Genomic DNA, 25398 nt, shown 5'->3' on the forward strand with positions numbered 1-25398 from the left:
GATAGGTGAATATGGCAGCCAGCGTGGGGCCTTAATTTTTGGTCATCAGTTGTCTTCATGGTGACATCTAAGCAAAGACTTAAAAGAAATGAGGGAGCAGGTCATATAGGGTCTAACAAAGGTTTTTGTAATCTTTCCTGGATATAACAGTCTGAAAAATGTAGTTTAAATATATATATACTTGAATATATGATGCACTTTCAGGATTAATAGAGACAGGAAGGGGGCGCCTGGGTGGCTCAGTGGGTTGAGCCGCTGCCTTCGGCTCGGGTCGTGGTCTCGGGGTCCTGGGATCGAGTCCCGCGTCGGGCTCTCTGCTCAGCGGGAAGCCTGCTTCCCTCTCTCTCTCTCTGCCTGCTTCTCCATCTACTTGTGATTTCTCTCTGTCAAATAAATAAATAAAATCTTAAAAAAAAAAAATAGAGACAGGAAGGAAGTATGTAATCAATGTTTAAGAAATATCAATACCAAATATATACTTCATGTACCAATATATTCTGCCAGTTGTGGTGATCTGAAAAGACTTCAGCTAAATATGTTTCAAGGTTTGATGTGTTGTGTTTACATCTGTCTTTCAGACATTAATTGAAGCAAATGAGAGAGAGGAACTATCATAGTCATTTTTTATATGTAATGCATTAGAATAATTCTTTGTAGTTTCTCATCCTTCTTGGTCTTTTTCAAGGATATGTTTTTGTAGATAATTGCTATGGTTTTGCTTATATTAATTGTACCAATTAGTAGATTTGATACTCAAAGCTTTTACTACTATTGTCAGCAGATGGCACTAAATTTCCATACATTCAACAGTTACTTTACCCTTCTCAGCTATTCCTCAATAACCTATCTGCTATTAACCATTTATTACTTAAAGGTTGTGCCAATAGAGTTTATTAAATATGGCTATAATGTTACATGTAGTGGGTTTCAGTTTTGAGGATTGCATTTTAATTGCTTTATTGGGACAACTATAGTCAACATGATAAAGAATAAAGAAATCAGAGGCACCTGGATGGCTCAGATTTCTTAAGCATCTGCCTTTGGCACAGGTCATGATCTTGGAGTCAGGTCCTGTGGTTGAGCCTCAGATTGGTGTCCCTGCTTCTCCCTCTCTCAGCCTATTCCCCCTGCTCATGTGTGTTCTCTCTCTCCATCTTTCTCTGTCTCTCAAATGAATAAATAAAATCTTAAAAAAAAGAATTTAAGAAATCAATTAACAAGTGTTCCAGTATTTCCATTTTCCCATACTGTCTGGCACTGCCCTAGTCCAATTCTTGTTGCCTTTAATCTGAGCTAATGCAACAACTTCCTAATGATTTCCTACATTTAGTCTCTTAATCATTCTAGTACATTCTATACCCTAATGGCCTATTATCTTAAAGAAAATTCAGATTATGTTACTTCTGTCCTCAAAATCTTTTTCTCTTAAATTTGAAAGAAGTTTTTTAAACTTCTTGTGCTGAGCTCTACCTTTTATGACCTCACATGCATCTTTTAAAATTCCCTTTTTGCTTTTCTTACCTACCAATGCCTCTGCTCCAACCAGATTGACTAGTTCCCTGAACAAGGTTTCCCTTTTCTTAACATCCAAGGGTATTTTTTCCTAATTTTTTTTATTGTGGTGAAATACACATAATATAAAGTTTACTATCTTAACCATTTTTAAATGTATAGTCAGTGGTATTAAATTCATATTGCTAATTCAGCCATCACCATCCCTCACTTCCAGAGCACTGTCTGTCTGACAAAACTCAAACTCTATGCCCATTAAACAATGACTCTACCTGTGCTAATTTTGGCAGCACATATACTAAAATTGGAGCAATACAGATGATTAGCATGTCTCTTGCACAATGATGACATGCAAATTCCTGAAGCATTCCATATTCCTAGAAATGAAAAGAGGAGACATTACAAGTGATACCACAGAAATACAAAAAAATCATAAGAGACTACTTTGGATAATTATATGACAACAAATTGGACAATTTAAAATAAATCCATGGATTTCTAGACATAGGCAACCTACCAAGACCAAATCATGAAGAAATAGAAAATCTGAACATAACCATACTATCTCAAAAAGATATCCGCACCCCAATGGAGTATTATGTCCCCATCAGAAAGGATGAATACCCAACTTTTATATCAACATGGATGGGACTGGAAGAGATTATGCTGAGTCAGATAAGTGAAGCAGAGAGAGTCAGGTATCATATGATTTCACTTACTTGTGGAGCATAAGGAATAACACAGAGGACATTGGAAGATGGAGAGGAGAAGTGAGTTGGGGGAAATCAGAGGGGGAGACAAACGGAGAGATGGTGGAATCTGAGAAACAAACTGAGGGTTTTGGGGTGTGGGGAGAATAGGTGAACCTCGTGGTGGGTATTATGGAGGGCATGTATTGCATGGAGCACTGAGTGTGGTGCATAAACAATGAATTTTGGAAGACTAAAAGAAATAAAACAGAAAAAAGGAGAAAAAGAAATAAATAAAATCTTTTTAAAAAGGGGAAAAAAAAGATATCTGCACCCCTATCTTTATTGCAGCATTACTTAAAATAGCCAAGACATGGAAATAACCTGCATGACCATCAACAGATGAATGGATAAAAAAAGGTGATATATACATATATTCAATGGAACTTATTCAGCCGTGAGAAAGAAAGAAATACTGACATTTGCAAAAACATAGATGAACATTGAGAACATTAAACTACGTGAAATAATCCAGGCAGAGAAAGACAAAAACTGTATGATCTCACTTATATGTAGAATCTAAAAATGCTGAGCTTACAGAAGCAGAGAGAATAGTAGTTGACAGGAGCTGGTAGTGGGGGAAATGAGGCACAGTTGGGCAAAGGGTATAAACTTCTAAGTAAGAAGAATAAATTTTAGAGGTCTAATGTATAGCATGATGACTTAACAATATTGTATTGTTTACCTGAAAGTTGCAATGGGAGTACATTTTAAATGTTCTCACAATAAGAACAATAAAATGGTACTTATACTAATTAAAAATGTGCTAACCTAATTATGGTAAACATTATTAAAATATACATGTATCAGATCGTCACATTTTACATTTTGAACGTACACAGTGTTATAGTGTTATATTTCAGTAAAGCTGGGGAAAGAACACAATAACTCCCAATTTCCTCATCTCTGCAGCCCCAGGCTGCCATCATATTACCTTGTATATCTATGAATTTGATGACTATAACTACTCTACTTATCTTATAAGTGGAATTGTATGTTTTTTTTTTTTTACCTTTTTGTAATTGATTTATTAAACTTAGCATAATATCTTCAAAGCTCATTCATGTTGTGGCATGGGTCAGAATTTCCTTCCTTTTTAAGTTGAATAATATTCTACTGTGTATATATGCCACAATTTGCTATCTTTCATCCATTGATGGAAACTTGAGTTGCTTCCACATTTTAGCTATTGTGAATAAAGCTGCTGTGAACATGAGTGTACAAACATATCTTCAAGACACTGCTTTCAGTTTTTTTGAAATCTACCCAGAAGTGTAACTGCTGAATTATGTAATGGTTCTATTTTTAATTTTTTGAGGAACTACCAAACTGGTTTCCTGGCACTTCTTTTCCTGACCACATCATTTTTATATTTCCAACAACAGTGCCTTTGTGTTCCAGTTTCTTCACATCCTCAACACTTGCTATTTTCTATTTTCTTGTTTTTTTTAATAGACATTCTAATGGGTATGAGGTGATATATCATTGTGGTTTTGATTTACATTTCCCTAGTGATTAGTGAGTTTGAGCATCTTTTCATATGCTTATCAGCCCTTTGTGTGGCTATCTTTTTGGAGAAAAGTCTATTCAAGTCTTTTGCCCATTTTTAAATCAGGTTGTTTTTATTGTTGAATTTTAAGAGTTCTCTTGTATTTTGAATTATTAATATATAATGTCTTTCCCCAAAATCTTATAATCTTTTTTCTTAATTTAAAGTCTGTTTTGTCTCATGTGTGTTGAGTTTGAGGAGTTCATAATAAATCCTGGATATCAACCTTTTGTCTGTACTGTCATTTGCAAATATCTTCTCCCATTCCGTGGGTTACCTCTTTGTTTTTTTGACTGTTTCCTTTGCTGTGCAGTACAGACAAAAGGTTGATATCCGGGCACCTGGGTGGCTCAGTGGGTTAAGCCGCTGCCGTCGACTCAGGTCATGATCTCAGGGTCCTGGGATCGAGTCCCGCATCAGGCTTTCTGCTCGGCAGGGAGCCTGCTTCTCTCTCTCTCTCTCTCTGTCTGCTTGTGATCTCTCTCTGTCAAATAAATAAAATAAATAAAAAACTTTAAAAAAAAAAAAAAAGGTTGATATCCAGGATCTATAATGAACTCCTCAAACTCAACACACACGAAACAGACAAACATATCAAAAAATGGGCAGAAGATATGAACAGACACTTCTCCAATCAAGAAATACAAATGGCTATCAGACACATGAAAAAATGTTCATCTTCATTAGCCCTCAGGGAGATTCAAATTAAAACCACATTGAGATATCACCTTACACCAGTTAGAATGGCCAAAATTAACAAAACAGGAAACAACATGTGTTGGAGAGGATGTGGAGAAAGGGGAACCCTCTTACACTGTTGGTGGGAATGCAAGTTGGTGCAGCCTCTTTGGAGAACAGTGTGGAGATTCCTCAAGAAATTAAAAATAGAGCTTCCCTAGGACCCTGCAATTGCACTCCTGGGTATTTACCCCAAAGACACAGATGTCGTGAAAAGAAGGGCCATCTGTACCCCAATGTTTATAGCAGCAATGGCCATGGTCGCCAAACTATGGAAAGAACCAAGATGCCCTTCAACGGATGAATGGATAAGGAAGATGTGGTCCATATACACTATGGAGTATTATGCCTCCATCAGAAAGGATGAATACCCAACTTTTGTAGCAACATGGACAGGACTGGAAGAGATTATGCTGAGTGAAATAAGTCAAGCAGAGAGAGTCAATTATATGTTTCACTTATTTGTGGAGCATAACAAATAGCATGGAGGACAAGGGGCGTTAGAGAGGAGAAGGGAATTTGGGTAAATTGGAAGGGGAGGTGAACCATGAGAGACTATGGACTCTGAAAAACAATCTGAGGGGTTTGAAGTGGCGGGGGGTGTGGGAGGTTGGGGTACCTGGTGGTGGGTATTATAGAGGGCACGGCTTGCATGGAGCACTGGGTGTGGTGAAAAAATAATGAATACTGTTTTTCTGAAAATAAATAAATTGAAAAAAAAAAGTCTGTTTTGTCAGATATTAGCATAGAGTGTCTTAATTTCTCCCTCATATTTGAATAGTATTGCTGGATACCATATTCTTAGTTGACAGGTCTTTTTTCTTTCAGTGCTTCAAATATATTGGCCCCCTGCTTTCTGGTCTCTAGTGTCTGATTAAAAACTGCTGATAATCTTATTGGAGAATCACTTACCTCTCGTGGCTTTCAACATTTTTATTTTGTCTTTGGCTTTTGACAGTTTGATAGCAATGTGTCTTGGTTATGGGTGTCTTTGAGTTCATCTTTCTTGGAGATCATTGAACTTCTTAAATCTTTATATATTCGTGTCTTCAAATTTGGAAAATTTTTGGACATGATTTCTTCATATAATCTCTCTGACCCTTTATTTCACTCTTTTTGGACTCCTGTAATCTGTATATTAGTCCACTTGATGATGTCTCACAGGCCCCTTAGGTCTTGTTCACTTCAATTTTTTTCTTGTTCTTTTCTTTTGACTTGATCACTTCAACTGGCTTAACTTTAAATTTATTGATTCTTTCAGCTCAAATCCATCTTTGAATCCCACTAGTAAATTTTTCATTTTAATCATTTTTAAAAAAAGATTTTATTTATTTATTTGTCAGAGACAGAGGGAGAGAGAGCAAGCGAGCACAGGCAGACAGAGAGGCAGGCAGAGGCAGAGGGAGAAGCAGGCTCCCCGGCGAGCAAGGAGCTGCATGCAGGACTCGATCCCAGGACCCTGGGATCATGACCTGAGATGAAGGCAGCTGCTTAACCAACTGAGCCACCCAGGCGTCCCTTCATTTTAATCATTTTTAATTTTCAGCTCCAGAATTTCTTTTTGCTTTCTCTTAGGTTTTTTCACCTCCTTATTGATATTTCCATTTTGTTCATATATTATCTTCTTGACTTTTTCCACATTTGCCTTTAGTTCTTTGAGCATCTTTAGGATAGTTGTTTTAGTCGTTAGTCTAGTCTTTAGTCCAGGTTTGTCATCTGGTCTTTCTCTAGGATGGTTTCTGTAAGTTTATTCTTTTTTTATTTTTTTCTCCCCCCCACCCCAGAGTGGGCTATCCTTTCCTGTTTATTTGTATATCTTATGACATTTTTGTTGATAAGTTCATATTTGAATCTGAAAATGTGATCACTCTGAAAATTAAATTCTTCCCCCAGGGTTTACTGCCTTTTGCTTGCTTGTTTGTTTAGATTCCTGTATATTGTTTCTGTGCTAGGCATAAGCTTGATGTGTAAACTTAAGATCTTTTGAGGCATTGTCTTAGCCTGTGTTTCCCTGAGAACATGTGATGACCTTTAAATTCTCCTATATATACGATTGCTTTTGTATGTCCTAGTCCTTAAATGTCTGACTTCAGAAAAAGAAAAGGAAAAATTAAGGAAGAAGGAGAGAAGCACCTCTGGCTCTTTAATTCCTCTAGAAATTACTTCAGCCAGGAGGGGAAGGACTTGCAACTATATAGTGGTGGTGGTGCTGGAGTGTAACAATGGCTGCCTGCCCCTGTGTTTGCCCCTCCATGATCAGAAGCAGTTATCAGTGATGAGAACACAGATCTCTGATATTCGGAGAACAGATATTTGGAATCTAACCTGGTTTTGTAAGCTGCCTGCATGGTGCTTCAACATGGCTGTCTGCATGGGCCTGGGTGTGGGGTAAAGCATGGGTAGCCACTGTTAAGCTAAGAGCTAAAATTGACTGAAATTGACTGTGTTTTGCCTTCCCAGCTTTCTCTTGGAACTTACAAGCCTTGAAATACACTCCCATATTTCAAAATAGTTATCCATCAGATTCTGCCAGTACAAATACTGTCTGGGTGGAGGGATGTATTTCTGGTGCTTCCTACTCTGCCATTTTCCCAGAATTCTAATTCCAACCTGTTACTCTTTCACTTGAAATATTTTTTTCTTTAATTCCTCTTTTTTGCCAGGGTTAGTGAACAGAGGATGTGTATCATTGCCCCCAAATATCTGAGATGTGCCACATATCATAAGATAAACACATAGTGAATGCATTATTATAAATGATGTTAAATGCTATGATGAAAAAAATACATGGCTTAGAATCTTATCCTAGAATAGTTTTCCTACAGCCAAATTCCCACAAGCATGTATTTTCTCTGAAATCTATTCTTGTTTTAATCATTCTCTTCAATGATGTTATTTAGAATTATTTTTGTGTATATCACATAAAAGGTTCAGGCAATATAATTCTGAATTTTATTAAAGGATAAGCTTCATTTTTGCTTTCCTTTTCTAATGAACATGTATCAGGTTTGGCTACACCCCAGTGCAAGAAAGACTCAGCTGTCTGGCCAAGGACAACTCTATCTACCTTGTGGCAAATATTGGAGACAAGAAGCCATGCAATGCCAGTGACTCTCAGTGTCCCCCTGATGGTCATTACCAATACAATACTGATGTGGTCTTTGATTCCCAAGGAAAACTGGTGGCACGCTACCATAAGGTAAAATTATTTTGCCAACAGTTCAGTTACTGAATATTTAACAAAATAAAGTGGACAAGAAGGAAAAATCATTAGTGTTCATAATAAGCATACTTTAGAAGCAGAATAGAGACAATGCATAGAAAGTAATGATTAGGTATGGTAAGCTCCTAAAAGAGGATCGAGGGGTTTTCTGTGCATTTACAAACAGGAATGTGTCTGGAAGTGTATGAGAATCAGCAGGAGGTACCTGTATAGAAATACAATATTGCCTTTTAGACCTTGTCCTTTTGAAGACATACCCTGGCAAATGGGTCAAGCCAAGGAGGAGAAACTACCTACCAGACACTTGATTTTGAAGAGAAAGGAGCAAAGAAATTTGTTTGTCCACATAAAATAGTTAAGTGTTCTTGGCAAATAGAAGTTACCTATTTCACTTCTATGTCTTGTATATATTCAAGACGGTCTTAAAGCTTTGCGCAGTGGCAGTATCATAGCCAATGAGGTTTGTTCGAGACGTGATTACTGCTAATCAAGAGGGTCTTAATAAAAGGGATTCCCATCGACATATCTATAAAATGTGGAGGTTGAGCCAAAGGCTCTTATCAGCCATAGTAATCTCTGATTCTCTTACACTTTTTCCCTGTGAAGACAGTGCTCATGGATTAAATTGGCACTAAGAGATGTTGGCTTGCACTTTTTCAGACCCAGTAACACACAGGCTGGCTTCTGAAAGGAGACTTTTACTCCCTTCATCTTCTGTTTATTACAGCACAACCTTTTCATGAATGAAAATCAATTCAATGTACCCAAGAAGCCTGAGGTTGTGACTTTTGACACTGTCTTTGGAAGATTTGGCATTTTCACGTGCTTTGATATACTCTTCTATGATCCTGCTGTTACTCTGGTGAAAGATTTCCATGTGGATACCATAGTCTTCCCAACAGCATGGATGAATGTTTTGCCACATTTGTCAGCTATTCAGTTCCACTCAGCTTGGGCAATGGGCATGGGGGTCAACTTCCTTGCATCCAATATACATCACCCCTCAAACAGAATGACAGGTAACGTGTAAACTCTAAGATTTACAAACTTTAAGTAATCAAAAAAGTAAAAGAAAAAGTAATTTTTTTCTAGCTAACATGTACTCTTTAATGTTTTCCAACTCTTAATTTTTGCATATCTAGCTGGTGACATACTGTAGAATCCATCTCAGTCTAAATTGTTTTGTAGATTTATTTAGTTTTATTCAATGTACATGCACATTTCTTCTTTTTCCCTCTAAAGTTCACCACTTCCTATATGGAAGTTTCTCTTATTGGCCTTTTGGTACCATACTCTGTTGGATTTCCTCTCACTTATTGTCTTTCTCAGTATATTTTACTGAAATTAATGACATATATAGCTTAGAGAGAGAGAGTAAATGGTAACAATAAAATAAAACAAACAATAACAACTATGCAGTCCTTTTTTTTCACTTCCATTTCAAATATCCCTTTCAGGAAGTGGCATCTACGCACCTGATTCTCCACGAGTATTTCATTATGATATGAAGACAAAGAAGGGAAAACTCCTCCTCTCAAAACTGGATTCTTACCCACACCGCCCTGTAGTGAATTGGACTTCTTATGCCAGTAGTATAAAAGGGTTTTCAACAGGAAATCAGGAATTTAAAGGTACTGCCTTTTTTGATGAATTCACATTCTTGGAGCTGACAAGAGTCACGGGAAATTACACAGTTTGTCAGAAAAAACTCTGCTGTCATCTAAGCTACAAGATGTCTGAGAAGAGAACAGATGAAGTTTATGCCCTAGGGGCATTTGATGGACTACATATTGTCGAAGGGACATATTATTTGCAGGTAATGATCGTTTTGGTGGCAGGGGAATTAACCAGATAAAATACAGGACACCTAGTTGAATTTTAATTTCACATAGACAATGGATTATTTTTATTACAAGTATGTCTCACTTTTGAGGATACCTGTACACTAAAAATTTTGTTTTGTTTGACATTCAAATTTAGTTGGGCCTCCTGAATATTTGCTAAAACTTGAAATCCTAGATGTCAGTCCATATTAAATTGGCTGGAAAAAAGGCAGAAAATTTATTTACGGTACCTGTATTTAAAATGATAATCAAATTACAGATGATTTTAATGGATGATTAGCCTCTGGTATTTCCTGCCTGAAGAAATTTATCCATTTTCTTTATATGTTCACTGAAACTTAGCTCGTTTCATTAACTAAGTATGTCTTGGAAACGTATAGGGTTGACCTCTGGGATATGTGGTAGAATAGTTTATTACTGCAAAGCTTTGGGTATCTCACAGCCCCCAACACTAGAGGAGGAACTATTTATAGCCCAGTGAGGTGTCACTCCTAAGAACAAACAACTTTCATCTTCTTCTCATTCTACTTGCCTCTTCCTGATCTATCTCCCAACTGATTTCAGGGCTTCCTGCTTACAATTTCAGCTCCATCCAATCTATTTCCTACACTCTAATTATAAAAATTACTAAAAGCTGGGCGCCTGGGTGGCTCAGTGGGTTAAGCCGCTGCCTTCGGCTCAGGTCATGATCTCAGGGTCCTGGGATCGAGTCCCTGCATCGGGCTCTCTGCTCAGCAGGGAGCCTGCTTCCCTCTCTCTCTCTCTCTCTGCCTGCCTCTCTGTCTACCTGTGATCTCTCTCTGTCAAAAAAATAAATAAAATCTTTAAAAAAAATTACTAAAAGCCATTTCTGATTATTTCATTCTCTTGCTTAAAATTCCTTGCAGGTTTCTAGTTTCAAATTTCTTAACAAGACATACAATTCAAATTCTTAAAATGTGCCTTTTCCTAATCTCTGTTCTCTTCTGTCATTTCTACTCACATGTGCCCTGGGGTTCTCTCTTACTGAGACATTTCCTCATCCCCAATGTGTGGGCAACTGCAGACCCTCGGGATGTGTTGTTTCCTTTATCTGTGATGGCCGCACCTACTCACCATTCACAGTGCTTTTCACGTGTTGTCTTCACCAAGAAGGCTGGCCTAACACTTTCTTTAGCACGGCTCCGACCTCCCCACCAGGGCTAAGTGCTTCAGACATCCTATGCTCAGTTTTATCAAGGGCATATTATGTGAAATTTTGCACATGTTGTCTGAGACTGAACCTTTGAGTGCTAGAACTGTATCCACTGTGCAGTATTCTGTTTGCTGCTGCATGATGAGACTTTACCAATGTTTGCTGATTTGGTAAATGACCCACTTACTGACTGCCTACTACATAGTAGATATATATTCGGTGCTAATGATACAAAGATGAATAAGTAAAGGCCCTCTTCTTGAAGCATTTAGTAGCGAGGAAAGACATAATGAACAAATGATGTCAGGATAGGTTGGCATGGGGAGAATGCAGAATGCACATTTTGTTGTAGGAATACTAAGAAGCAGTACCTATCCTAATTTGGTGATTCAGGGACATTTCTGGAGACATGATGTATGAGCTTATGCCATTATCCAGATGAAATGAGAAGGAAAGAATTCTAGGTGGAGTGGAGTATGAGCAAGGGTGTGGATGCTCAAGAAGTAGGATATGCAGGTCAGTGTTACTAAGGTGTATTGTGAGAAGCAAGAATTGATGGACGATGAGCCCAGAGGCAGGCTCACATCTGACAGCTTCTTACCTGTCATTCCTAAAGTTTGGACTTTACTTTCTGGGTAATAGTCTTCTACTGGAAAGTGTTCAGCAAGGGCATGATGTGATCAGATATGTCATTGAGTAGATCACTATGGCAGCACTGTGGCTCATGAAACTAGGGCAAAAAGACAAGTTAGATTATTAAAATAGTCCTAGATAGTCTCTACCAAGAGTAATGTTAATAGAAGTGCAGGGTATGGAGTCAAGCAAGAAATAGAAAACTTGACTTGTAGCCAATTTGGTACAGAGCAGGAAAGCATGGGCACCTGGATGGCTTAGTTTGTTAAGCGTCGGCCTCTGGCTCAGGTCATGATCCTGGAGTCCTGGGGTCGAGTCCCACGTTAGGCTCCTGCTCCCTGTTTCTCCCTCTGCCCTTCACCCTTTTTGTGCTCTTTCTCGCTCTCTCTGACCCCAAATAAATAAGTAAAATATTAAAAAATAGAACAGGAAAGCAGAATGAGGGGATTAGGTTTCTGGCAAAAGCAGCTAGCTGGGTGAATGTAATTTTCTGACAGGTCAGGATGCTAGAGAGGGAGCAGATTGGATGGCAGTGGGGAAATGCTCAGTTCACTTTGGATGTTCTGGTTTTGAGGTATTTATGGGACATTCAGCTGGAGCCACAGTACTTGATATCACCAGCAGAGCCTGGGGCAGCACCCCAAATCAAACATGTTAATGTCTGCTGGAAAACATGGGACTACTCATCCTAAATAGCTTAAAAAAAAAAAACAACCAAACACCAGAGCTTTATGTTGGTTCAAGTTAGGTCTCAGTGTCAAATGTGCTACACATCCTTTATTTAATTTAAGGAAGCTTAGTCTTAGAATTGAGGATGAGGGAGTTTGGTGTTGTATTATATTCATAATCTCCCGAAGTCTGTGATGATATTTAATGCTAGAAAAATCTCTGTAACACCAAAATCTATTTCTTAACTAATGAGAGAAGAGAAAGAAAAGGAGATAAGGGTACAACAACTCTGCATCTTGCTACAGAGATTTCCCAAGTGTTCTGGAGTACATTTTAAGGATGTGGGGAAAGAAGGTGCTTGTAGCATTTTCTAGAGTAGAAAATGGTAAAAGATAGGGTACAGATTTATAGTAGTTGTTATAGAAGAGTGGGAGAATGAGCAGTCTACATATTTTAAAGAATCATTGGGTAACCAATGAATAAAGAAGGAATAAACGAAATGAAAGAAGTTCATTGCCTTTACCAATATACTTAGGAAACTTTCTTCTTCAGATTGCTTTCTGTACTCTTTGCCTCTCCATTTCCTCCCACCAAGGTCAGAGTCATCTAAATCACTGGCCTATCACTCTTCTAGAATGTAAAGCTATTTCCCAACAGGGTAAGAAACTAGGGATAACAACTCTACTAAAAACCAAAGATTAAGTTCAGGGGCTCAACACAACAGGGTGAGAACATAGATTCTGGAGTCAGAAGTTCTGGGTAATGGTTACGTGGCCTTGAGCCAGCCTGTTAGCCTCTCTAAACCTCTGGTTCATCATAATATATAGATTATCTTCATTCACCAAATATTTATGTAATGCTTTCTGTGTTCAAGCATTTGATAGAGACTAAAGATATTAAGATGGAGGAAGACAGATATAGTCGCTGTCTTCATAGAACTTAACACTAGTGGGAAAACAGGATTGAGCAGAAACCTAAGAAAATCACTAGTTAATTTTAGTTGGTGACCAATGCCATAAAAGGAAACTACTATGGACAATTAAAGCATATAACTGGAAGATGTAACCTAGTCCTAAGAGGGGAATTAGGATAATTAATAATAGAATTCTTTAGAGTTTTTGGCATGTTTGATTTTATAAATGTAAAGGGTTTAGCACTGTGCCTAGCACCTAGAAAGTCCTCGGTAAATGTTAATTATTATTATTATTATTGTTAATAAAAGTAACAAGATAATTATCAGACCTATACCATCAGTTTTTATTTACATAAACACTGACTTCATTGCAAGCAGTTCCTGATTCAACTTCTTTATTTCTTTAGTCCTTCTCATAGTCTCAATGTCCTATCCCTTCCCACTACCTGGATTGGTCCTATCACTTCTTTCTTCATTTTAATCAAAATAATGTATGAACATAACTAAGAAGACAAATAGCAATGAAGGCTTGTAAAACACTAGTGCCTTCCATAATCCATCCAGTTCCTCTTTCTGAAGGCAAAACTTTTTGAATCTTTTAGCTGTTTCTTCTTAAATTTACTCATCTGACACCATCTACCTGGAGCTAATGCAAAATCCACAGATTAAGGGCTCAGTCCCACAAGACTAGTCCCTTACCCACTTGAGGCTTCAATTGCAAGTCTAGGTTGTCACCTGTGCTTCTGACCTGACTGACTATAAATCAGGTGTTCCCATCACCCTTGCCTTGGATTTGTTAATTTTCTGGAATGGTTCATAGAACCCAGGAAAGTGCTTTATGTATTGCTAAGAATTTATTGCAGAAGATATTTTAGGGAATATAAATGGACAACCAGAGGAAGAGACACATAGGGCAAAATCTGAAAGTATCCCAAGCATAGGGGTTTCTGTCTCCATGGAGTTTGGTGTGTTCCACCTTCCTGGCTTGTAGATAAGGCATTTTTGTTTGCCAACCTGAAATCTCTCTGAACCCCATACTTTAAGGATTTTTATGGGGGCTTCATTTCATGGACATGATTGATTAAATCATTCACCACTGGTGATTAATTTAACCTCTAGCTCCTTTCCTCTCCAGAGACAGAGGTAGGGATGGTGAGGCTTAAAGTTCCAACTCTGTTTCCATCCTGTGGTTATTTGAGGCTTTCCAAAAATCTCATCATTAACACGTACTCAGGTGTGGTTGAAAGAGGCTCCATTATGAGTAACAAAAGCCCCTCCTTTCACATTTCCCCTCTTATCACTAAGGAAATTCCAAGGACTTTTGGGCCTTCTATGTCAGGAACTAGATAAAGACCAAATATGTATTTATTACTATAAATTGCAATACCACACACTTCCTTTGTTATTGTACGTTCCAGAAAGAACTTTCTGAATGGGTGATAAAATGTATTCAACTTACAAGACTGAAAATGTCTTTCCTTTCATATCTGATGGAGTATTTCCCTAGGTATGCAATTCGAGGTCACTGTATTGCTACTGTGAATTCTTGAGTTATTTTGATTCCTGATCTTTTGTATGTGTGTCTCTCTTCCTCTGGGTTTCTTAGAAACCATTTAGAATTTCCTCTCCTCCATTTCTTTTTCTGGAACTCCTATTATTGGGATCATGGGTCTTTTGGATTGGTCTTCTAATTGTTTAATCTTTTCTTTGCTATTTCTTTTCATTTTTTCCATTTACTTTCTGATAATTTTTCTCCTTGATCTTTAAAGGCTTGTGTTAAGTCTTTTATTTTCACTGACATGTTTTTTTTTTAAATTTTTATTTTTTAAAAGATTTCATTTATTTATTTGAGAGAGAGGCAGAGATAGTGAGAGAGAGCGTGAGCAGGAAGGGGAGGGAGAAGCAGGATCCCCAGAAAGCAGGGAGCCCACTGCAGGACTGGATCCCAGGACTCTGGGATCATGACTGGAGCTGAAGGCAGATACATAACTGACTGAACCACCCAGGTGCCCCCATGTTTTTATTTTTCGAGAACTATTTTTTTCTTTATAAGGTGTTTTTTTTTTTTTCTTTACTGATACTGTATTGTGGATACAGTTTTTTTATCTCTCTGTGGCTATTAAGGAAATTTTTTTTTTTCCTTGAAGCTTCTTCTGCTTAAATACTCTATTTTTTACTCAAGTTTCCTTTATCTACTTGTTTTGCTCTCTTATGTTAGAAGCTGTCCTCATATGGTAACCCTTTAACATTACCAAAAACTGACTGAAAAGCTGAGTATAGGAGTGATACTTGCCAAATTTAAGCTTCACAGTAGGGTAATCTAGGCAGGCCTTTTGTCAGAGAAATCTCTGAGTTAAGCATATCTGTATATTTGGAAACTTCCTCTTAGGATGGGTCAGGTTTCTCAGGTTTTAAAATTCTTCTAATTCCCTTCCTGAATAGTATTGCCTAATTTAGGAAGTAAAAGTACAGGATGCCATAGTAAATGTAAAGTTTGGATAAACAACAAAAGTTGTTTTGATCCCCCCAAAACCCCCCCAAAAAACAAAAAAAACCATTTTGTTGAGGGGCTTTGGGGAAAGGTCGAAGGGGAGGAGGACAGGGAGATCTGATGTCCTCAGCCCAGGTAGAACCTCGCTTTTCCAGTGTCAGAGTCTCCAAAAGCAACAACAAATATTTTTTAAAAATGTAAGTATGTCCCATGCAATGTTTGGGACACACTTATGCTAAAAACCATTTTTAGTACTTTTAGTTTATCTAAACTTCAGATTTAACAGGACTCCTTTTCTGTGTTTATCTGGCAGTTTTATTTCTGAAGTATTAATTATTTGCTGGCAGGATTTAGAGAGCCAGGTGGGAGCAGTGACCTTGTTGGATGTGGTCGTGGTGTTGGAGATAGTTGCAACATTTAGTAGGTTTTATTCTTGTAATCCTAGCTTCAACTAGGTTTTTCAAAAGCTCCACTAAACATCTGCTTTACCCTCTTTGGAAATAGATGCCCCATCTTTTATGGAAATAGCGGAAGGGCAGTTGCCTATCCATGGTGGGGAACTCAGTATCTGAGGCATCCTTAACAACTTTCCACCAATTTTTCTTATGTTAGCCACTACTTTACCAGCCCCTGAGGTACCTCATGCTCCCAGTGATGGCATCTTTTGGGCATTCTGTGATGTGGATAGCGTTAATTCTTGGTTCTCCCATTGTCAGTTTAGGACTTGGCTTTCTTTAGGTCTCCTAAATCATTGGCTGCTCTTGCATCCATCACCCCAGCTTCCACCATTACACCATGGTCTGTCCTCTCCTTCTATCCATGAGGGTTTATGTCTTAAAAAAACAAATGTTGGTTTCAGTAAGATGTCAAGGGAATAAAATAGGATGTGTTCGTGCTACCTTTACCTGAAAGCAAATTGTATCCCATCTTAACACACTTGCTCTAAAGCGTGTACTCTCCAACTTCAAAAGTAGAAGCAGGGAGACCAGTTAGAGGCTATTGCTTTAATCAGGCAGGTGGTAAAGGTGGCTTGAAATAAGGCTTGGAAGATGCAGTACAAATAGAATTCAATAAATACAGATCTTCCTTTTGTGGACTTTGCATCGACCCATAGATGACTCATATACTTAGATTTTACATTCAAATTATGTAGTAGTATAGTGTAGTATAGTTTAACTGCGTAGTATAGTAAGAACTTTTTCAGTTCTTGCTCAGATATAAAGTATGTAACTTTTCCAATTCATAGGGATTGCCTCTAGATCAACTCCAGGGTTCATCATAGTTTTAAAGTTCTTTTGTTGTGCAAAATAGACAAAAACAGAGAGATTAAACTCCTGCCTAAATTTAACTTTTTTAAAAGAAATAGAACACTTGATTATTAAAAGCATTGCTAGCTTGAACAATGAGGGTATAGTTCATGGCCATCGACCAAAGGTCTGATTGTTTCTTTAAGCGATTTAATCTGTTTGGCTGAATTGGAGAAAGCACTAGGGACTGAAGTCCTTTATTTTTATGACTAGTTGAATTAGCTGTGTATCAATGAGCTAGATTAATCTAATTTAAAAAAACATTTTACCAAACAAAGGGGAAAAGGCATTGCATAGGTATTATTTCTAGGTCGGGAGGGCATATTAATTGACTTTCTTAGGACTTACTGGTTTGCATTGACTTTCCTAGATTTGTACTCTGTTGAAGTGTAAAACAGCAGACTTAAACAGTTGTGGTGGTGCAGTTGAAACTGCCTCTACCTGGTTTGAAATGTTTTCCCTCAGTGGCACTTTTGGAACCCAGTATGTCTTCCCTGAGGTGTTGCTAAGTGAAAATCAGCTTGCCCCTGGAGAATTTCAGGTAAGAAACTTTGCTTAATATTGATAATTCATTTCATGTAAGAGGAAGTGCTTTTTGAGTACAAGACCTACAAATACCAAATATAAATATTTACAAATATCATACAACACTCCTCTCCATTTGGAAAGAATAATATTGTTCTTGGGGAATCATGAAGGACACTGAGCAGGTTGAATTTCTTATCTGGAAATTTGTAGTATAATGATTAGTGTATCCTAGAGAATACATATATTATTGTGGAGAGTATTGGGAAGAGGCTGGGCTGTTTTGGGTCTGTTGAGTAGGAAAAAGACTCTTGAGAGGGTTTCAGGACTGGTCCCACCAGAGGAAGCCCCTTCACATCATGGGCAGTGATAGCCTAGCAAAGTTAAAGGGAATTCCTCTCACTGTGTGGGTAAAGACCCATTGGCCAAAATAGGCAAGAAAGCAAACACTTTTTTTTTTTTTTTTAATTTAAAGTCCAGAAGTACTTCTTACCTCATAAACTCTGCCCAGTCATATTGTTTCCCTGACTTAATCTGTGGGTTTTGCTCTTATTCCGCCTTCCTTGTAGGAATAGCTACTGTGGGAGTACTAGGGACAAAGAACAGGTTGGGAGGCTGTGGTGAGTGAGTGACAGGGATGACAGAGGCTCTGCTCAAAACCCCTTAATCACTCCCTTCTGTCCACTTGGAGGAGCCTATTATGTCTGAGAGGACTAGATTTCTCTATGACACTCCCAAACCCATTGCTGTATGCTAACTGATTCATGGAATACCTCCTCAAATAAGTAAATGATAAGATATTGATGATAGCCATTTCAATAATCATAAATCAGTGCCAATTCCATAGCTGCCATTTTTCTTATACTCTGTACCATTTCAAAATTTCTTTTAGAAGAGAAGTTAGCCATTATTTTTTATTTCTTCATCCAGTTGTGCTGATTTTTAGAAGTGGTTGTGCAGTCATATAACTTAACTGGGAGACCCAGCCAACTACTCTGTGTTTTAATTAGGTGTCAAGTGATGGACGCTTGTTCAGTGTGAAGCCGCCATCTGGACCTCTCTTGACCGTGACTCTGTTTGGGAGAGTGTACGAGAAGGACCAGACATTAAATGCTTCATCAGACCTCCGGGCACAAACACGAGGAATAATGCTCTTAGTCATAATACCAATTGTGTACTCATTAAGTTGGTAGAATATTTCCATTTGCTCTCTTTTATTTTGTGTAATTAAAAAAATGATGGCTGAGAAAAGAAAGATGAAGATCATAACACTGGTCATGGTCTCTTGTACAAGTAATTACAAATACATATACATATATAGTTCACGGATTTTGTACACACACACACCACCCCCAGATAATAGAAGCCAGATAAACAGTGACATCATTTTGAAAGGTTAAAATCTATAAAATGAGGGTAACAGTTTTACTCACAATTTTAGGTGTTTTTTTTTTGAAAATTAAATAATTGAATGCATTTAAAGTCCTTAGATAAGTTTCTGGATCATGGAAAGTACTGGATATGTGCTAGCTATTCACAACTGTATAATTATCACAGTAAAACCATGTGTGATATTTTTATTGCTAAAATTACATCACCTCTGATTGTCTAAATTTTTAAACATCTTCCACAGGCTTAGCCACCCTCCATATTTCAATTAGAAAATCAGTGAACTCAACATCGGATAATTGGTTTAGACTTGATACCTAGCAATGACGTGTTCTGGAAGGCAGCTGGAATACAGCTCTAACAACCTGTTAGAGGGCCTTCACTTTTTTGAGTGTTTTTCAGTGCCTCTTTAGTGTTTTACCTATCTTGTTAGCCTATAAGCATATCAATAGGGTGGTTCATTTTTTTTTTTTTTTTGATAGGGTGGTTCTAAAGCAAACATTTTACCAAATCTGTACTGTGATAAGTTTTTTCATGGCCTTAGGTTTTTATGTTTCTAAATGGTTGAAAAACAAAGAAGAATGAAAAGAAGAATAATATTGTGTGATACGTGAAAATGATCTGAAATTCAAATTTCAGTCTCCTACCTGAAAGTTTTATTGAGCACAGCCATGTTTATTTAAGTGCTGCTTTTTTTTTTTTCGGCATAACAGTATTCATTGTTTTTGCACCACACCCAGTGCTCCATGCAATCCGTGCCCTCTATAACACCCACCAAGTGGTATCCCAACCTCCCACCCCCCGCCCCTTCAAACCCCTCAGATTGTTTTTCAGAGCCCATAGTCTCTCATGATTCACCTCCCCTTCCAATTTCCCCCAACTCCCTTCTCCTCTCTAACTCCCCATGTCTTATGGTTGTTTTTATGCTATGGTAGTGAAGTTGGGTAGTTGTGACACAGGCCCAATGGCCAGAAAAGCTGCCATTGCCTTGCCCTTTACCGAAAAAGTTTGTTGACTCCTGCCCTGAAGTATAAAATAACAGTGGATTATAGTATTGAAAACCTTTAAAACAACTCAGGGGGAAATTGTCTTTAAGTGTCTTTCCTGTAATTCTTTCACAAAAGGAAAAATAAAATATCTTTATTTGTTTTTTTTTTTTTTTAAATTTATCAGAGAGAGAGAGGGGGAGAGAGCGAGCACAGGCAGACAGAATGGCAGGCAGAGGCAGAGGGAGAAGCAGGCTCCCTGCTGAGCAAGGAGCCCGATGTGGGACTCGATCCCAGGCCGCTGGGACCATGACCTGAGCCAAAGGCAGCTGCCCAACCAACTGAGCCACCCAGGCGTCTTTATTTGTTTTGTATGATATACCATCACACACACATAAGACTACACTGATTAACTTACAACCAAATGTGTTAAGTAAACTAATACCTTGAATAAGTAAGTAATTTTTATGAACATTATTATTTATTCACTAAAGGATACACACTGCAAAGGGTTTTTTTGTTGTTGTTGTTGTTGTTGTTATTGTTTTGTTTTTTTTTTTTTTGCATTTGGTATGTTCTAAAATTCCTGAAAGAAAGCATGTTAGTTTTTATTTTCAACTTTTTCCTGGAAATCACTAAGAACTACTCATCTGAACATACTATCTGATATTTTCCCCTGTGACAAACTTACTAGCTTGTCTTAGCATGATTTTTTTAAAAGTTAAACATTACACATAGTGAGTTTACCTTTTAAAATTATTTACTATGTCCATACCCAGCTCTGATTACTAGATTTCTTTAAGACATATGTATTTTATGATAGCTTTGATACGCTTCCTAACTGTGATTTTTATTTCCTCTGCATAAAACATTTGTGATGCTCTTTTAATACAAACAACCCAGTTCCAAAAAAGATCAATGTTCAAATGTGTTTTCCTTAATCTCTTTGTACCTTGATGAATTTGAGTGGTCTAAAGAGCAATTTTTGATACTCCTTCATTTAAAGGTATAACTTATTATCAATCTCCTGCTGAAGTAAAACACACACACCCAGACACACACACCCAGACACACACACACACACACACAGTGTCTTATTGTAGTAGCCCTCTTCCAAGATGGTCCCCAGTGATCCTCGCCTCCAGGGTCCATGGATAGAAATTCTCCCTGATTGTTTTTTTGCTATTGATTCTTGTAATTTTTTTTTTTTTTTTTTTTTTTTTTAGAAAGAGAGATATAGATAGTGAGCACATTAGTGGGGAAGGAGAAGAAGCTGAGGGGGAGAGAGAATCTTAAAGGCTCCATGCCCAGTGCAGAACCCAACACAGGGCTCAATCTCATGACCCTGAGATCATGACCTGAACTGAAATCAAGTCTGATGCTTAACTGCCTGAGCCACCCAGGCACCTGTGATTCTTATTTTCTTATGTAATTCCTGAGCCTTGTCACTGATAATAAATCTGAATCCATTGCCACTTTTACTGTAACACATATCTGTTACTCAGCTCTGCTTAAGTGTTCTAAAGATTTTAATTATTTGTTCTTTTAGTTTTTTATCTGAACAGTATATTTCAGGTCTCATAGACCGAATTGTGTCCCCTCTCAAATTCGTATATTGAAGTCTCAACTTCATACCTGAGAATGTGATTGTATTTGGAAATACAGTCTAAGGAGATAAAATGATGGCATTAGGGAGGACCCTAAGCCAGTATGACTGGTCTTGTCAGAAGAGGGGATCAGAACATAGACATGCACCAAGTGGAAACTATGTGAAGACACAAAGCAAGATGGCCATCTACAAACCAAGGAGAGAGCCTCAGAAGAAATCAAATACTGCTGATACTTGATTTGTATTTCTAGCCTCCGGAATCTTGTAAATAAATTGTTATTGTTTAAGTTAATCCGTGGTACCTTATTATGGCAATCCTAGCAAACTAATACAGGTTCCAACCCCCTCTGTTCTCCATTTCCGCCATAAGTTGAAGCTTAAAATGGTGTCCAGTTAAGAGTATCGAGCTAGCCTGCTTCACCAAGACTCAGCCAGATCCTCTTAGAGAAGCATTGCTGATGAACTGATAGTGAAACCATCAGATCACTGAAGATCCTCTGGAGTTTGGAAATCAGAAAGTCATGTTGATGAAATCGTGTAATTAATCTGACCTTAAATGTTATTTTTCTGTTGACATCATACAATTTAGTGAAATGAAGAACATCTTTTAAGTCAAAATATCTCTCAACTGGTAGACCATCCACTATCCACAGAACCCTGAAATCAGCCCCATGCTGTGCAAAATACACCCTTCTGCAAAGGAGAGCAGTGATTCCCTATCAGCAATACAGCATTTTGAAATAAAAAAAAAAAATTTGGAAGATGCTTTTCTTAAAAAATACTGTATCATCCAATAAATATTTGAGTAATATTTAAGTAAAGTTAAGTAAAATTTGGGGTGGACTTAACTGTCTTTAAAAAAAAAAAAAAAGACCCATTAGAAAATAAACCCGTGTGTATTTAGGAAGCAAGCCTCAATTCCATCATACAATTTTAAAGAAGAGAATTTCAACAGTGATAAGTTTAAAATATTAAAGACTTCAACAAACTCTATATGCTTTTTTTTCTGTTCAATTTTCACAAATACATTATATATCCATTATAGCATAACAAATTACTGTCAATATAACAGCTTAAAACAATATACTATCTATACACAGTTTCCAGGAATCAGGATCTGGAAATGGTTTAAATGGGTCTTCTAGCTTAAGGTCTCCAAGTTGTAGTGAACCTGCTCAGGGGTTCAGTCATCTCAAGTTCTGCTGGAGCTGAAGACTCTGCTTCTAAGCTCACTCACATGGCTGTTAATGGGCCCCAGTCCCTTGCTGAAAGTTTTCTGAGGCCTTTGTTCCTTATGCATGGGCTGCCTGAAAGTCTTCACAAAAAGGCAACTGGCATCTTCTACAGTGAGTGATTAGATACATAGGTAGAATAGAGGTAGAGAGAGAGAAACAGAGAGATGGAAGGATGGAAGGTTCAGTCTTTTATATCTTAATTATGGAAGTGGTAACAGTTCTGCCATTTGCTATTAGCCACCCAGACCAACACTGGTACATTGTGGGAGAGAATCACCCAAAGTTGAGACTATCAAGAGACAAAGATCCTTGCAGGTCAGCTGGGATGCTGGCCATTACAGTTAGTATACATAATATATTATATATATATATATATGTGTGTGTGTGTGTGTGTGTGTGTGTATGTATTTGCTACATAATTTTAAAACAGGATTTTTCCTTTTCTTTTTGCTGTATATGTAATAGATGCTTCAAAATGGACTCTTAGTATTTATATCTAAAAGGTATGTGCCAAAGAAATTTCTACAGTTACTTTCTATAATAAAGATTAAATTTGGTGAGTTCAGCTTTTGGTCTGTAACAAAATTCAAATTGCCTGCTTAACTCATTTGTGGCAACACCATCTTCTCCTGATATACACCTGTCACTTTACATTCACGTCTCAGAATTCTACTTTATAAGAACATACATTAAAAAGTAAAATAGAACAAACAGCATAAATTCCAGAATCATTAATTCATGAAATGACACTACTAAGAAAAAGGTCTTAAGAACATGAGCATATTTACTGTTTTATAATCAGCAAGGATTTTTTCCAATAATCTATAAAAATGAATATATTAAAGTGGAAAAAGTCGACTTAGATAGTTAAAGCGTTCTGAATATCAAGAGGGATATGGTAACAAATCAACCAGAAAGTCATCAGTGTCAAGAGCCATTCTGAAACCTATCACTTGGCTCTTATACTGAAAATTCACACCACATTCCTCACATTATTCTGATTCTTTATTCTAGAGGTCTTGGGCATACTCTAAATGCATCACCTTAATTTTAGTTTTTGAACAGAGTCCTAAATGTGGAAAATATTTCATATCCACTAGCAATACATAGGTAGCATGTTCTCATGTATAATAGGTTTAGTATCTTAAATACAGACAGTGCAAAACCAAATTTCTTTCTCTGCACTGAGCTTCCTCTTTACTATGGGTATTAGTCAGGATAGGTTAGCTTACTGTGCAGTAGCAAATAAAACCAAAAATTCTGCTGACTTAATAAGACAAAAGTTGCTTATTCAAAGTTGCTCTTGTTTATTTAAAGTTTACTCTAGGGAAGTCTCCTTGCCAAAGCTCAGAACCTCAGACTTTCTCATTATGTATTGTTTCCTTATCAACCAATGCTCCCATCATTGGGAAAAGAAAATGGAGAAATTGCACACTGCCTTTTAAATGGTTTCATCCACTTGTATTTATTGGCCAAAGCAAGTGAGATGGCTATGCCAAATTTAGCTGCATAGGAAGTATATTTCCCTGTGTGTCCAGGAAAGGGAAGATTCATAAATGTTGGCTAGTATTAGTAATGTCTATCACTGAATGTAAATTCCTTAAAGGCATGTATCTTACATTCTTCTTCCACTTTGACATATAGAAATCAATCAGTAAATGATTAATGTCTGCCATGAGTCACCAGGGCTGCTATTTATCATTCCTTTCTTCTCCAACCTATAGTGATATTATACCTCTTGCCTCCTACGCCATTTTTTTGTTGTCAGCCCTCTGACCTGCCAGTTGCAAGCCAATAATACCACCAGTTTCTTTAAACCTTTCTTGCCTTTGCCATTATTCTCAAGGAAATTTTATCTCCTTACCCAGAGTAGTAAAGACCTCATTAATATCTTACGCATAGTGTTTTATAGTTTACAAGATGTTTTAACGTACATTTCTTTTATTTCGCAAAGTTGGTGTATTTTTCCCCATTTTACCTCAGAGAACAAAGTACTGTTTCCTAATCTCCTAAGTTAATGTGTATAAGATCTTCAAACCAGAATCTTTTAATTTCATGTCCAGTGCTTTCACTAGTATTTTAGGTTACAAGTGGTTTCTCACACAACCACACTAGACTGTGGCTTTCTGGGAGACTCAGGGTTAATCTTGTCAGTTGAAATGCTGGACACTGATTATGTACTCTGATCATTAAAGCAGTTTTTAATTGCATCCTTATGCAATTAAAATGCAGGAAGGGCTAAGGTGAAAGTATATGATTAATATTAAAGTAGATATATATATCCCAGAACAAAGATTGAACTCAGTCGGTCATACCTGTTGAAGTGGCATGGAGAATAAAAATTTGCCTTGAGAAACTGAGAGAAGACTGTGAACATAAAGAGTGGGAACTTTTCAGTCTTGGGAGGTAAGTTTAGAAGTATCAATGAATATGCTAACAGAAGGGTGAGCTCTTTTACTCTTTCTATTTGAAATCGGTTCCATATGGTGGTCTAGCCACAGAATTACAGCAAGAGCTCTTATCAGTGTTAAGAGCTATTTAGTTATCAATACCTTCTAGAAACTTTGAACTCTGGCCAAGGCAAATAAGGTCCACCTGTCAGTATGGTGGTAGATTACCTAATAAAAAGTTAATGTTTGGACAATGTGCTTTGTAGACATGTTGACAGGATAAACTTTGAATTGAGTTATGAAAATATTAGTATTCCAAAATACTCTTTTAACAGATTATGATGTTGATTTAACTGAAATTCATTGTGAACAAGTTGACTTTTTTCTTTCCATCCATGATAAAATTTCATCTTGCTCTATAAAAGACAATTACCGAGAGTTTATTTGCTATTGCAATATGAG

At 37.3% G+C, this 25398-nt stretch overlaps 2 protein-coding genes, 1 non-coding gene and 1 pseudogene across 10 annotated transcripts in view; all 4 read left to right on the top strand.

Annotated features, from left to right (window-relative positions):
• VNN1 (vanin 1) overlaps positions 1 to 19470 on the top strand; it is a 54089-nt gene extending 34619 nt beyond the window's left edge. For all 7 annotated transcript variants that reach the window (XM_044248657.1, XM_044248667.1, XM_044248697.1 and 4 more), the window contains 5 exons: positions 7555 to 7747; positions 8499 to 8790; positions 9229 to 9587; positions 17173 to 17343; positions 18338 to 19470. In XM_044248657.1, the coding sequence (XP_044104592.1) occupies positions 7555 to 7747; positions 8499 to 8790; positions 9229 to 9587; positions 17173 to 17343; positions 18338 to 18520 (1198 nt within the window). In that variant the 3' untranslated portion in view covers positions 18521 to 19470. The remainder of the gene's footprint in view (positions 1 to 7554; positions 7748 to 8498; positions 8791 to 9228; positions 9588 to 17172; positions 17344 to 18337) is intronic.
• LOC122897969 lies at positions 1787 to 1891 on the top strand. The gene has a single exon (XR_006382753.1). It is a non-coding gene; the product is annotated as a U6 spliceosomal RNA (small nuclear RNA).
• LOC122897477 lies at positions 8198 to 8378 on the top strand (annotated as a pseudogene).
• A 5166-nt stretch (positions 19471 to 24636) lies between the features above and the next one.
• Positions 24637 to 25398, top strand: part of LOC122899074 (trace amine-associated receptor 2) — a 47092-nt gene continuing 46330 nt past the window's right edge. The window contains exon 1 of one of the 2 annotated variants that reach the window (XM_044236742.1): positions 24637 to 24952. The gene's annotated coding sequence lies outside the window, so the exon portion shown is untranslated. The remainder of the gene's footprint in view (positions 24953 to 25398) is intronic. The other variant, XM_044236749.1, reaches the window with a different exon arrangement.

The sequence above is a fragment of the Neovison vison genome, chromosome 1 (genome assembly GCF_020171115.1).
Source record: "Neovison vison isolate M4711 chromosome 1, ASM_NN_V1, whole genome shotgun sequence".
NCBI classification, from domain to species: Eukaryota; Metazoa; Chordata; class Mammalia; order Carnivora; family Mustelidae; genus Neogale; species Neogale vison.